The sequence below is a fragment of the Trichosurus vulpecula genome, chromosome 3, assembly GCF_011100635.1.
Source record: "Trichosurus vulpecula isolate mTriVul1 chromosome 3, mTriVul1.pri, whole genome shotgun sequence".
Taxonomy (NCBI): Eukaryota; Metazoa; Chordata; class Mammalia; order Diprotodontia; family Phalangeridae; genus Trichosurus; species Trichosurus vulpecula.
This window is the reverse complement of record NC_050575.1, coordinates 144,237,631-144,250,673: the sequence shown is the minus strand read 5'-3', so window position 1 is coordinate 144,250,673 and position 13,043 is coordinate 144,237,631. Positions and strand designations below refer to the sequence as shown.

General features: G+C 36.1%; 1 protein-coding gene across 1 annotated transcript in view; it reads left to right on the top strand.

The window, feature by feature from the left end:
* The window catches only part of ITFG1 (integrin alpha FG-GAP repeat containing 1), a 266,220-nt gene that overhangs the window by 163,113 nt on the left and 90,064 nt on the right, over window positions 1-13,043 (top strand). Inside the window, exons 11-12 of the mRNA XM_036751887.1 lie at window positions 10,955-11,105; window positions 12,225-12,333. Coding sequence (XP_036607782.1) covers window positions 10,955-11,105; window positions 12,225-12,333 — 260 coding nt within the window. The remainder of the gene's footprint in view (window positions 1-10,954; window positions 11,106-12,224; window positions 12,334-13,043) is intronic.

Here is a 13,043-nt window from a genome sequence, read left to right as displayed (position 1 = left end):
AACACTTATTCAATTCATTTTAGCTTTGTATTTGTTTTTCCCATTCAGAATCATAAAACTTTAGAGTTAGAAGGCATTTCAAAGGTCATCTCATCCAAAGCATGCATGAACAGGATTGCTGTCTATAGTGCCTCTGACAAGTGGTCCTTCAGCCTCTGTTTATGACGTATAGTGAGACAGAACTCACTACCTCTTAAAGATCACATTTCACTTGGGACAGTTCTGATTGATAGAATTTTTTTTTGCTTTACATTGTTCCAAAATATTCCTCCCTGCAACTTCCACATCTCTATAGTTTTTATTTCTAGGGTCAAGCAGAACAAGTTTGAATCATTCTAATTATCACTTTCACATAAAATGCCCACCAAGTCCTAACAGACTGTTCTCATGTGCCTGCCTAAATCACCTCTTCTCCAGGCTAACATTCTTAATTCTTTCAACTAATTCTCTTATAGCATGGTCTCCCACACCTACATCATCTTAGCACTATCTATATCTATCTATCTATATATATGTATACATATATGTGTGTGAATATATTTGTATACATGTGTATATATGCTTTAGCTTTTGTTCTTCTGAAAATGATACATGTGGCACTCAGAACTGAGTGCCAACTCAGTACTCCAAAATTGGTGAGACCTGGGCATAATAAAGCTCACTTGTCACCTCCTTAAGTCCTGGACGCTTTGACTCTCAATTCAGCCTGAAATGCCATTGCTGTACCCTGTTGTAAAAGGAAATGGTAAGGTGTAAGAAGACTGGAAACATAAGAGGGGGCCAAGTTATGAGGGGTACTTAATAACAAAACAGGATTTTGTATTTGATCCTAACGGCAATAGGAAGCTATTTGAGTTTGTTGGGGGCGGCGGGGGAGATGACAGAGTTAGAGCTGTACTTTAGGAAAATCACTTTGGTAACTGAATGGAGAATGGATTGAAATGGGGACAGACTTGAGTCAGGCAGACCCATCAGCAGACTGTTGCAGCAGCCCAGCTGGAAGGCTCTGCACCAGAGTGGTAGCAGTGTCAGAGGAGAGAAGGGAGTATATTCAAGAGCTATTGCAGAGATGAAATTGACATGGGAATGTTTGTAGGCAGTAGGGAAGCAGCCAGTAGACACGGAGAAATTGAAAATTAGTAATAGGGTGGAGCTGGGAAAGTTATGAACTACTGGAGGAGTCAGGATGGAATGGAATCACTTGAGCAGGTAGAGGGGTTAGCTTTGGTAAAGAGTCAGACCACTTTATCATGTGAGACAGGGGTAAAGGAGAAGACAGTGGCAGAAGGCATCTGTGTGATAGGAGATGAGGAAGAGGAGAGAAGAGGTGGAGTGTCAGATCGGATGTAGAATCTGGAGCCCGAGTATGACAGATGGTCTAAAAAGAGCCAGGAATAAAAAAGCACTCAGTACTTACATTGTCTTCCTTCTATCTCCCCATCTCTCCCCTTATTTTAGTGTGAAAATGTTGGGAGGGTGAGAGTAGGGAGGAAAGACAGCAGACATATTATTTTAATAAGTAATGTATGTAATGTTAAATTTCTTTCTGTATCCACGAAATCCTACTTGGTGTTATGTTTAACTTTTTGTTATTTTTGTTTGCTAAATTTCTAAAGTAAATACTTTTTTCTTGTCATAAATGATTCTGAACTTGACAAGAAATATAATCTAAGCTTTTTTTCCTCCCTGATCTGTGAAGGTTTTGTTTAAAAACCTTTGTGTCTTCCTCCAAAATAAAAAAGTGAGATAATGTATTCCTTAAACCACAGTTTTAATGTTGACTGGTATGTGTTTATTTTAAATCTTAAGGCTATTTCAGAATAAAATCATTCTTATTCAAAGACAAATCCATTGAAATACAGTGATGTAACTGCTTCACTCACTTAAAAGTGCAGATGTTTTGAAATTGCCAGATTCTATAAAAAGAAATGAAAGAGGGTGCGAAACTGAGGTGACAAGGTTCAAAAGATGTTCAAGGGGAATGGTAATGGCTTTTTAAAATGAGCAGAGACCAAAGCAATTGATATTTGTAGTCAGTTTATAATGTTCTAATATGCCTTTTCCGCTAATTATAAGAGAGAATGTGAAACTTAATTTTGCTCATTTATTGATGACTAGTGAATTTTTGTAAATTTAATCATATTAGTTTCTGACTCTACTTCACACATATTTAACTAGTCCTTCAACGAGCACTTTCAAGCACCTGCTGTGTATGCCAGGCACTTTGCTAAGCATCCAGGGGAAATACCCAGAGTCAAGGGATGGAGAGTCTTGAGGGGATCAGCAAGGACTCCATTGTCACTAGTTACTTAGGAAAAGGTGTAAGAAAACTGAAAAGGTAGGAGGGGTCCAGGTTACAAAGGCCCTTGAGAGCCAAATGGAGGAGTTTATGTTTGATCCTGGAGGTAGTAGGAAGCCACTGGAGTTTATTGAATAGTGGGAGCAGGGCAGTGTGGTCAGAACTATTCCTTAGGAAGATCACTTTGCTAGCTGAATGGAGGATGAACTGGAGAGTAGAGAGATTGAAGCAGGGAGGCCAAACAAACAGCTAGTGCAGTAAGTAACCTATGAAAGAGATAATTTCAGGGTGGTAGCACTATCAGGGAAGAGTAGGAAGCATATGCAAGGTGTTATGGAGGTAAGATTGACAGGACTTGTTAACCAATATGATTGGGGGGTTGAGTTGGCAGAGGGGGGAGAGCAATGAGTGAGAGTGAAGAATTCTGGATCATACCTTTGTTGTGAGCCTGAGTGACTCGGAGGATGGTGGTGCCCTTAACAATAATAGGGAAAGAAGGGAGTTTGGGGTGAATGTGAGGGAGATAATGTGTTCAGTTTTGACACATTGACTTTAAAATGCTATTGGAACATCCTAGTTAGAGATGTGAAAGGGCATTTGGAGATTCGAGTCTGGAAGGTAGGGTATGACAATCAAGCAAAAAAGTTAGTATGTTATCCTAAAGGCAAGAATAAGTAGCCACTGGAGTAGTCACTGGGGAGTAACATGGTCAGACCTATGCCTTAGGAAGATTATTTTGGCAGTTATGTTGTGGATGGAGAAGAAAGAGACTGTGTGCAGAGAAACCGCAGGATAAAATCATAGATTTAGAGCTAAAAGGGACTTTAGAGGCCAATACACCCAACCCCCTCATTTTATAAATGAGGTGACTGAGGCATAAAAGATTAAGTGACTTGCCCAGGCCACAGCTATTTAAACGGGTCGAGTGCCCTGTCCATGAAACCATTTTACCAAATCAGTGTCTGCATAAGTAGAACAAAGGGATAAGATGCCAGATGTGTTGTGGCCATCAAATCAACAAGACTCAGCAGCTGATCTGGATCCGAAGGAAGAGTCAAAGGATGAATGAAGTTATAAAGCTGGAGGACTGGGAAATGGTGATGTTCTTAACAGAAGCAGGGAGGTCACAAAGAGAAGGGGGTTTGGAGCAATCAGATAATCCTAGGTCTGGTCATAGAAGGGAACTCGGAAGCCCCCAAGTCCAATGCCCTCATTTTATGGATGAATAAACTGAAGCTCAGGGAGCTTTATCAACTTGCCCAAGATCACAAACGCAATAGGTTTTAGAGGCCAGATTGGGACCCATATCCTGTGACTCCAGAGTCTATATTTTTTTTCCTCCATGCCATAGTCTCATGAAAATTGATACTATATGTGTCTTATTAATAAGGAAATTCTAATAATTTTGTGTAAGTGAGAGATGTCTTAGTTGCATACCATGACTGTCAATATATAGTATATTATTTAATTGTCTCAGGCATGATCACACAGTCAACTTTAGGGAAGGTTCATGACTAATCCATCAGTCAATAAACATTTATTAGTCACCTCTGTAACTCAATTCCTACTCTATGGGTACTCCAGGCTGGAAAAAGGAAGCTATACAATTGCCAGTATCCATGGTGCTTTCATCTTAATTACATTCAGCCAGCATCAATGCCTCTACAAGACATTCCTACCTACACTTTCAGTCATTATAGGAATAGAAGCCAGTCACATAGGAAACCACTGTTACTTCTTGTATGCTCCAAACACATGATACTATGCAAGCTTAGAAAGGTATCCTTCATATAGATCCATTGTAGTCATGACAGGCTATGGTATATATTAGAGGAAATCTTCAGATCTTCAATATATGCCTCAGTAAAAGAGATTAATCTCCAACACTGACACCTTTGCAACAGAAAGAAAGAAAATGGCAAATTTAATACCCCCTCATAATACTTGTAAGTTGAAAGTAGCCACGCCTTACCTGCTACTTTGTAATAACAAAATATAGCAATTATCAGAATCCTCTCAAAATTTAAACAAAAGCAAAAACCCTAGACAATGTAAGGAACTATTTACTGAATGAGAAATTATATTCCTTTCTCCTGCAGCATTAATACTTTTCTTACAATTCAAATTTTAGTGATTGATTATTATGATTAAGTGATTAGAACTTTTGAGGGAACCTTTAACTTGTATTTTTACTAGAAGTCCAGAAAAATGTAGATGTGTAATTTAGTGGAATGAAAGGAAACATGCAGGAATTTTTCTCTCAGGTCATAAATCCCATGTAATATTGCCTTCTGACAAAGAGTAAATATAAAATTGAAGATATGTTTACAGCATCATTCCCACAAATTGGGTAAATATAGGTTTGAGAAGGAAACTTCCTCATGTCAGCAGATAGCAGGACAACTTAAATTCAGAGAAAGCTGTCTTAAGTTCCTTTTCCTAACGAGTGAATATGAGAAAGTGTAATGAATAGTTTAAATGTTTTATATATTAAATCACACTCTTGTTTTAACTCCAGCCTTATCGCTTGTTGACAGAATTTAATTTAATTTTAAATTACTGAGCATTCACTCTTACTCCCAAGGATGTTTTTGAATACAAAAGACTGAATTACAGATACGTTTTAGAGAATGGACTTTCATGAAAATATCTGCTTATTAAGACACAGAGGAAAACACATAGGACCGAATCAAGGTTGGTCCCTTATCAGTCAATTAAAAAATATTTATTAAGCTCCTGTTTTGTGCAGGCACCAGAGGAACAAAGACAGAACTGAAGTAGTCCCTGTGGTCAAGGAGCTTACAGTCTATCAGAGGAACTTTTTAATCAGAATGATCTGTCATCAATTTATGACCATAGATCATGATAAGAGTAATAGCTAATATTTATATAATGATAATAACTAACATTTCTATAGTTAACACATATTTCAGGTTTACAAAGTGCTTTATTTATATTGTCTTCTATGGTACTCACAATAACCTTGTAAAAGAGGTGCTGCTATCCCTAGGAAAATGAGGCCAAGAAGTTACGTGCTTTACCCAGGATAATGCAGCAAATATCTGAGACAGAATCTGAGCTTGGGTCTTCCTCACACCAAGTCTAACACTACCCACTACATCACCTAAATACCTCAATGAGTCGATTAACTTCTCTAGGCTTTGGGTTTCCCCACTATAAAATGACTGATATTATATGACTGATCTCCAAGATCCCTTCCAAGTTTTAATATTGATCTTATGCATAATTTAACTTTTTGCTGGAACCGGAAACTTCATATTAATATAATGATTTACAGTTTTCTCTATAAGCTCCATAGTGATTCACTATAAAATGTATTTTTAAAAGTTTTTTTTAATCATTGACATGTAACAAATACAACAACAGTCAGTTTTGCTATAATGCTACATATGTGCCTTAAAATCACTGTGCTGTGCAAAATAATGTAATAAAAGCCACAGGACTTAGGGGAAACACAGTTAGGGGCACAACTATGTTTAAATATATGTCTCTGTTTATTCATCTTTGCAACCTCCACTGCACCTATCTGGGGACATGCACCTTATGGGTGCTTAGTAAACGTTTTGATTTGTCTTGTCTTTATACTTCTGCTGAAAAGAACTGAATTGTCTCCCTTTGTTGTTGCAAGTGGGTAAATTTAAGGAACAGATTAAAATAATGTGGTACCAGTAAAACATTCCAGCCATAGGCATTTCTTTTATTTTTTTCTGTGTTGTCTTTAACAATCCACAATATGGTTTCCTTTATGCCTGTTTCTTGGGAGATAGCACGTTCTCATGCATCTTTCAAAATGCTTCATTATTTCAAGCTCCTCAATGTTTAAAGCTTTCCTTACACATGTACTTCTTAGGATTTTTTGAACCAGGACCCTTAGACATGTATGGGATGTTGAATGAATGATTTTTTTTTAATATAGAAAAATTCACAAATGCAAAAGAATAGAACATACCCTTGTAAGACAACACAGTGGAGAACTAAAGTAGCTGGTGTAAGTTTGAGATGTGTCCATGGGTGCATGGTTATGTGTATACAGGTCTTATGTATTCCTTCACAGCCTGGTTCAATTGGTGCTTTTTTCTGCCTTCACCTCATGTTTCTCAGAGACAATATTGCTGATGAGCAAACACAGAATTCACATTATACTCCCCAATATATCAATTGTGCTCGAACAAGTTAAAGTTTTCAAAATAAACATTATGGCAGAACTGATGTTCAATTCCTAACGCAGTGAGTAAACTAGTTTTAAAATTGTGTATTTTCCCATCTTCTTGGTACTCTTCACCATGTAAAGCATAGTACACATTTTTGTAAAACACTTTTCAGCTTAATCACCTTTAATAAATAAAACAATTGTCACCAAATACAATATTAGTGACAACCAGCTGAACTCGGTAGAATTTTCTGATGTAAAAACATCCCAGAAAGTCTAAAAATAATTAGATCCAGTATAATACTACAAATACCCACAAAGAACAAAAACAAGCAGATTGTTTTAAACACTAAGCAGTCACACCAACATAATAGAATAAAAACGTATTATGAATCACCTAGTGTTTTTAGCCAGTTATGAATGGTCCTTCAAAATTGACAGCTGCCATGACATACAAATGAGAGCTAAGGAGACTTAATAGAGAAAGGCTGGTGAGGATGCCAGGGAAGAGGTCACACCTTCACTGAGATTCCTCTGGTAAAGAGCAGACAGCCTAAACTAGACAGGGTAGATTGATAGAGTAGGGCACACTTAGAGGATTCATGAATATGAATGCAAAGGGAGCCACTGAAATAACATTAAATTGCTGGTTTGAACAGGCCAAATTAAACTTGTGATTTATAATATGGCAGACCTTCCTTCATAAGCTTCTGGTCATGGTCCTGTATACCAAGGTTTCATCACTTTGGGTTTCATCCTATTTGGTCACCCAGAAGTGGTATCCCCATTATACTTTAGTGTATATTTCTTATTTATTTTCATACTTAAGAGCCTTTCTACCAATTTAATCTCATTGAGGTCTGGGATTATGTTTATTCATCTTTGTAATCTCCACTGACCCTACCTGGGGACATGCACCTAAAAGGTGTTAGTAAATATTTGTTTGTTTGTTTTAAATTCACCTGAAGAGAACTGAATTGTCTCCTTGCATTGGTTCAAGAGGATGAATTTGAGGAACATTTTAAAATAACATGGTACCAGTAAAACATCAATTCTTATTCTGCATTTATAATCTTATTTTTTAAAATAAAATTCTAAATAGTGAAGAGCCCTAGGTAGCCTGAATTCAGACTCTTATTCTTATGTAATAATGTACCTGGTTTTTTCTAATTGCATTATAATTTTTTAGTTTAAACGGGCTTATTTTTGAAACAGAACCATAGCATAAATTGAACTTGGAGGTTTTGCCATAGTATGTTGTTTCTCTAAACATTAACTTGCTTATTTGTTGATCTGAGTGCCCTAACCCAGCCTTATTTGCAGTAGTGTTTTACATTGATTTCCATTATCATAAAAACAAAACTGCTTACATGCACTTGTAAAAACCCCATTAATCAAAGTAGGGGAAAATCTGTCTTCTATTCAACTGATAATAGAAAATGGCTTAGCATGCCAAGGTCTGATCTTAGCTCTTAAAGATAGCTGCTCCTGGTCTGGTGGGCTCTGGCAAGCAAAAAATAACCTCACGGAAGAAAAAGTGCTCAGTGTGATTAAACAGCTAAAAGTATTTCATCAGTATTTCTTTTCAACCAAAGATTTATGTACTTATGTAGGTGAGGTTTTTTTCCTTCTTAATAAAGATTTTAAAGGTGATTAGATGCATATTCCTAATTTATTCTCACTCAAATTCTTACCCCCCACACACTGGTACATAATTACCTTAACTCATCATATTGTCATACCTTTACAAAGAAAGTAAACTTGAACGCTTGAATTTCGTTAGTTGTCTTTTCTCCTTGGATATTACAAAAGGATGGGCTTCTGGTTTTTCCTATGACTCTCTGTAATTAGCAGAAGTTTCTTTTGCAGACCATAGCATAAAAATTTCCTTGAAGTCTGAATTATCCATGTACCTTACAAAATACAATAAATGTACATGCTTCATCTTGTAAACTTTAGCAATAAGATTGGGTCATCATCAGCAAAATTATTCAATTTAAATGCTCCCTTGACTAGGAATGAAGACATTTAGAGAAGACATCTAGACATTTGCTAATCAATTGGCAAGAAATGTTTAGCATCTCAACATATTTTTTCAGGCTTTGCCTTTCACATGCTCCTCTGAAGATGAAACAAACAATGGCATCTCTTTTCCTCCTTTTATTCTTCTTTTATTTTTTTTCATTCAAAAAACTCTTACTACATGCACCACACTATACTAAACATTCTTTTGAGGATACTAGCATTACTGTTATTCAGCATTTTAATTAACTTGAGTTATGAATATCAGGTTTCTTGTTTTGTATAGACATTTCATATTCAGTCATCTGTATTGCAGTGACACTTGACTGGTTTAGGGGATTTCACAAATAAAAGTTGCATATTGAAAGAGGTGTCAGTTTTTATTCATCAGATAAGACAAGGCATACAAGTTTAGCACCAGCAGATGACGTTGGCTTCAGAGCAGCAATCCCAAAAATGGTTTCATTTTTTAAGTATTCCTAATGGTCTTGTTCATGTTTCTTTTTAATTTACTATTCTTTTAGCTCATAGAAACAGTTATCTTAAGGATTAGACAAACAAACAGACTTAATGTACATAAATTAAAGCCCACATGTCTCCTTTTTAGGCTAGGCTATTAATGTAATTGTGGAATTGGTAGTAGAGTCTTCCAGGACATCTGAGAGGAAGAAAATCCAGTAGAGATAGAAATTACTATGAACTGGACACACAAGCTCTTAAGAGCAGTCTTGGAGAAAATCAGCTCCAAGTTAAATGATCCACCAGCTACCTCACTTGATGGGAAATTAGACAGATTAGCATAACACATTAACAACCTAGAATAACACAGACTTGCTCAACTGGTAATGTATTGAGAAGCAACAAAGATTTTTATGGCCTTTAAAGAAAATTAAATCTAGCCTCAAAGGAGTAGAATAGGCATCCTTAAGACAGTAAGACACAATGGATGAGTACATACTGGGCTATCCAATGAGAAGGCATTTTATTTGTGTTTTGGGTGTGTTGAGGCATTGAAAGATAATTACTTTTGAAAAAATGGCCTGGATTAAAGATTTGCAAAAGACTCAGGATTTCTGGCAATAATGTAATATAGGAATAGACAATAGTCTTCCACATCAAACCTACAAATCAAGAAATAATGACCATAGGAAATGCTAACTAAAGAAAGGCAAGGAGGCACCAAGTACAAATGAAACAGAACTTTTCTCTCCTACCTGGATATAAAAATGGTTAGGAGGTTACACTGTTTTTACAGAACCTAGTAGAATTTTTTAAAGAATTATTATTTCTCCAAAAACTCAAGTCCAGTTGTATGAGGCTTAATAATTTGGGTAAATTCAGTGAGCTCTAATGCCGGAGCAGGTGATATATACTTGCTAAGTATGATCATGTGTTCAACAAAGACTTTAAAGGCTTGAATGAAAGCTACAAGTACTTTTCAGTTCTAAAACTTTGACAGGAGAAAAGTTACTGTGAGTTGTTATTTGAGTTTCAGAAGCAAAGGTGTTTGTTCAACATTCATGATTTTGACACAAAGCCAGTGTGGCAGATGCTAAAAGGTAGCAGACATGATACACACACTCAAAAATTTTGAGGATGCAGCTTTTCAGAAATTCTCATTTTTTTATATAATCTCTTAATGACAAAACAGAACATCACATCACTACCAAAAAAAGAGTAATAAAATTGGCTAAAAGCTACAGTGAATAAGGAAAATACAGATTTTAGTGGCAGGAGCATTAGAAAATAGAACAAAAAAATAAGGTTGCTCTTAGGGGTTAAGGTTAAATGTTTCCTTCCATTAGTAGAAGTTGTAACATGTCATGTCTTAGGCAAGGTTATTCTGAAGTATTCCAAGTAAGCATTACTTCTGTGTCTGTGTCTGTGTGTGTGTGTGTGTGTGTGTGTGTGTGAACATGTGTGCATGCCTGACTAAAAGTATTCTTCTGGTATTTAGTACATAGAACTTTTTCTTTTAAAGAATCCCTGTATATTTATAACAATAAATGATAGAGGGGCCCCTAGGAGGCACAGTGAGTAGAGCACTGGCTCTGGAGTCAGGAGGACCTGAGTTCAAATCTAGTCTCAGACACTTGACACTTACTGGCTGTGTGACCTTGGGCAAGTCACTTAACTCCAAATGCCCTGCCTTCCCCTCTCCAAAAAAAAAAAACAATACAGGGTGATACTTAGTGGGTGACAGGCATGCCAGAAGAGTGAGGGGAACTGAAAAAGGGATGGGAGACCACCTTCCCTGCCAAAGGCCAACCCTTTGTAGGTAGCAGTCAGCTATCAATGATATGGGATATGGATTTCATATTTTCCACATAGCCTGTTTAAAATCAGTTTTTAGTTCAGTAAACATAAAAAGCATGTTAGCCTGCCACAGTGATGGTAGAAGCATTGTTTAGGTTTTTATAAGGAAGAATAACTAAATGCCTTTCTTTTTTCCTTTGTTATAGCAACCAGCAAGCTTTTTTACTAGAAAATGTCCCCTGCAATAATGCAAGCTGTGAGAAGGCTGGTCGTATGTTTAAAGTCTACTGGGAGCTATCGGATCTTAATCAAATCAAAGACGCTGTGGTTGCAACCTTCTTTGACATTTATGAAGATGTGAGTTCCGAGCTTTTCAGTGTGTTTGCTTTTTAATTGCCATCTGCTTATTCTCATTTGAGCTTCCACTTTGAGCTCCTCCTCAGCATTTGACCAGAACATGTAGATTAGCTAATGAAAGCAAATGGGTAAATTAAAGGAAGTCCTTAATATTAAATAGTGAGGGAACAAATTCATTGATGTCTTTCACTGATTGATACAGGAAAAGTGGCAACTATCTGGACTAGATTTATGCTTATTTGGTTTTAAAAGGCCTAGGTGCCGAAGCTACTGGAGATTTATATTCATAGACAGGTATATTGGCTGTTTGGGGTTTTCATCAAGAGACAGCTACAGAAAAACCTTCAACCTATTACAGGATTGTAGAGAAAAGAGTAAGTTCATAGCCTTAAATTGTTATTCTGACTCCGGCCCTGATTGTCAAATGATTTTGTACAGAGCTCTAGATGCCTCTGTTATGCCATTTGTAAATGGAAATACAGCTCCCTTACCACATCAAAGGTTGTGGAACAGAAATAAAGGGAGTCTTGGAAACATTTTGAGGTCTCCTGAATTTAATATAATATAAAAGCATCCTAATTACTCCTGTCAGAGTACTTAGAATATAAGAAGTAAGAAGTAGCTAAATGTCAGTTTCTGTTAAGAATTGAAAATTATAAACTTCACATGAAAAGTAAAAACAATTAGGATGATCAAGCACCAATTTCCAGGTGTTGATTATCTCTGTGGTTTTTATTCAGGCCCTTTATCTGCTTCTTTTCCTCTTGCAGCCAGTTCTTTGATCCTTATCAGATAACACCAGAGGGAGGACTTTTTTCTTTTGGGGAATGAAGAACAGAAATCAGACAGAAACTCCTGCTACTGATCTCAGCAGAGAGGAAACAAGTTGTTTCACTCAACACTGTCCATTTCTTTGTCCCAAGTAGTAATTATCTAAAAATAATTTTGGGTTAAAATTCAATTAAACACCAAAAGTGCTTGGGGCCTCCAATCTTCTCAAACATTTCTAAATATCATTATTTTCATTTATCCCATGAGTTTTGTGTATTGGCATGGTCATTTGTTATTTAGCTTGGCACCTTTTTAACTTTATGGTTTAATCTGTGTGTTTTCCCCCAGGGTATCTTAGACATCATTATTCTAAGTAAAGGTTATACAAAGAATGATTTTGCCATCCATACACTAAAAAATAACTTTGAAGCAGATGCCTATTTTGTCAAAGTGATTGGTGAGTAGTCCCTTTCGTTATAATAAAATAGTAAGGTTAGGTTTTGGGAAATTCAGCAGATGTTCAAAACTGTATTCCCAATGGCTAAGTAAATGTACAAAAGTATAAGTGTATCAGAATTCTCTTTCTTTTTATATTAAAATATGTATTCTCTTTCAATAAGAATGCCCATACTATACTTAGAGTTCTCACTTTATCCACCTTTCTTAATATTGCCTTTAATGCTACTAATTTTCAGGGTACATAGTTAAGAATTAAATGTGACCAACTCTGTCATCTCATGAATTTGCTAGAAATTTGTGTATTTAATACTTTTTCAAGCTGTAGCTTCTGAGTTCTGAGAAAAAGCCACGATTGTTGTTAATGTTTATCATAATACCTCTTGAAAATTATTCCTCAAGCCAGTTAGTAAAACCAGGGTGAAGAGAATGTTATCTCCCAACAAAAACAGATTGTGTTTACATATGGGTTAAGGAAAATTCCAATTTAATATTCTTTTCCTGTAATAGATTTCAACTAAACCAAGTTTTGCTTTTATTTCTTGTTTCTTTTTAATATTATGAACTTGGCAAGCATCAGTAGACATGAACATTTTCCTTATAAAAGAACAGGAAAATGAAGATTGTATATGAAACCATGTGTTTCTGTCACATACATCTTGAATTTTTAAAGTTTATATAAATTTAATTCTAATTCCATTCCTGCCCAAC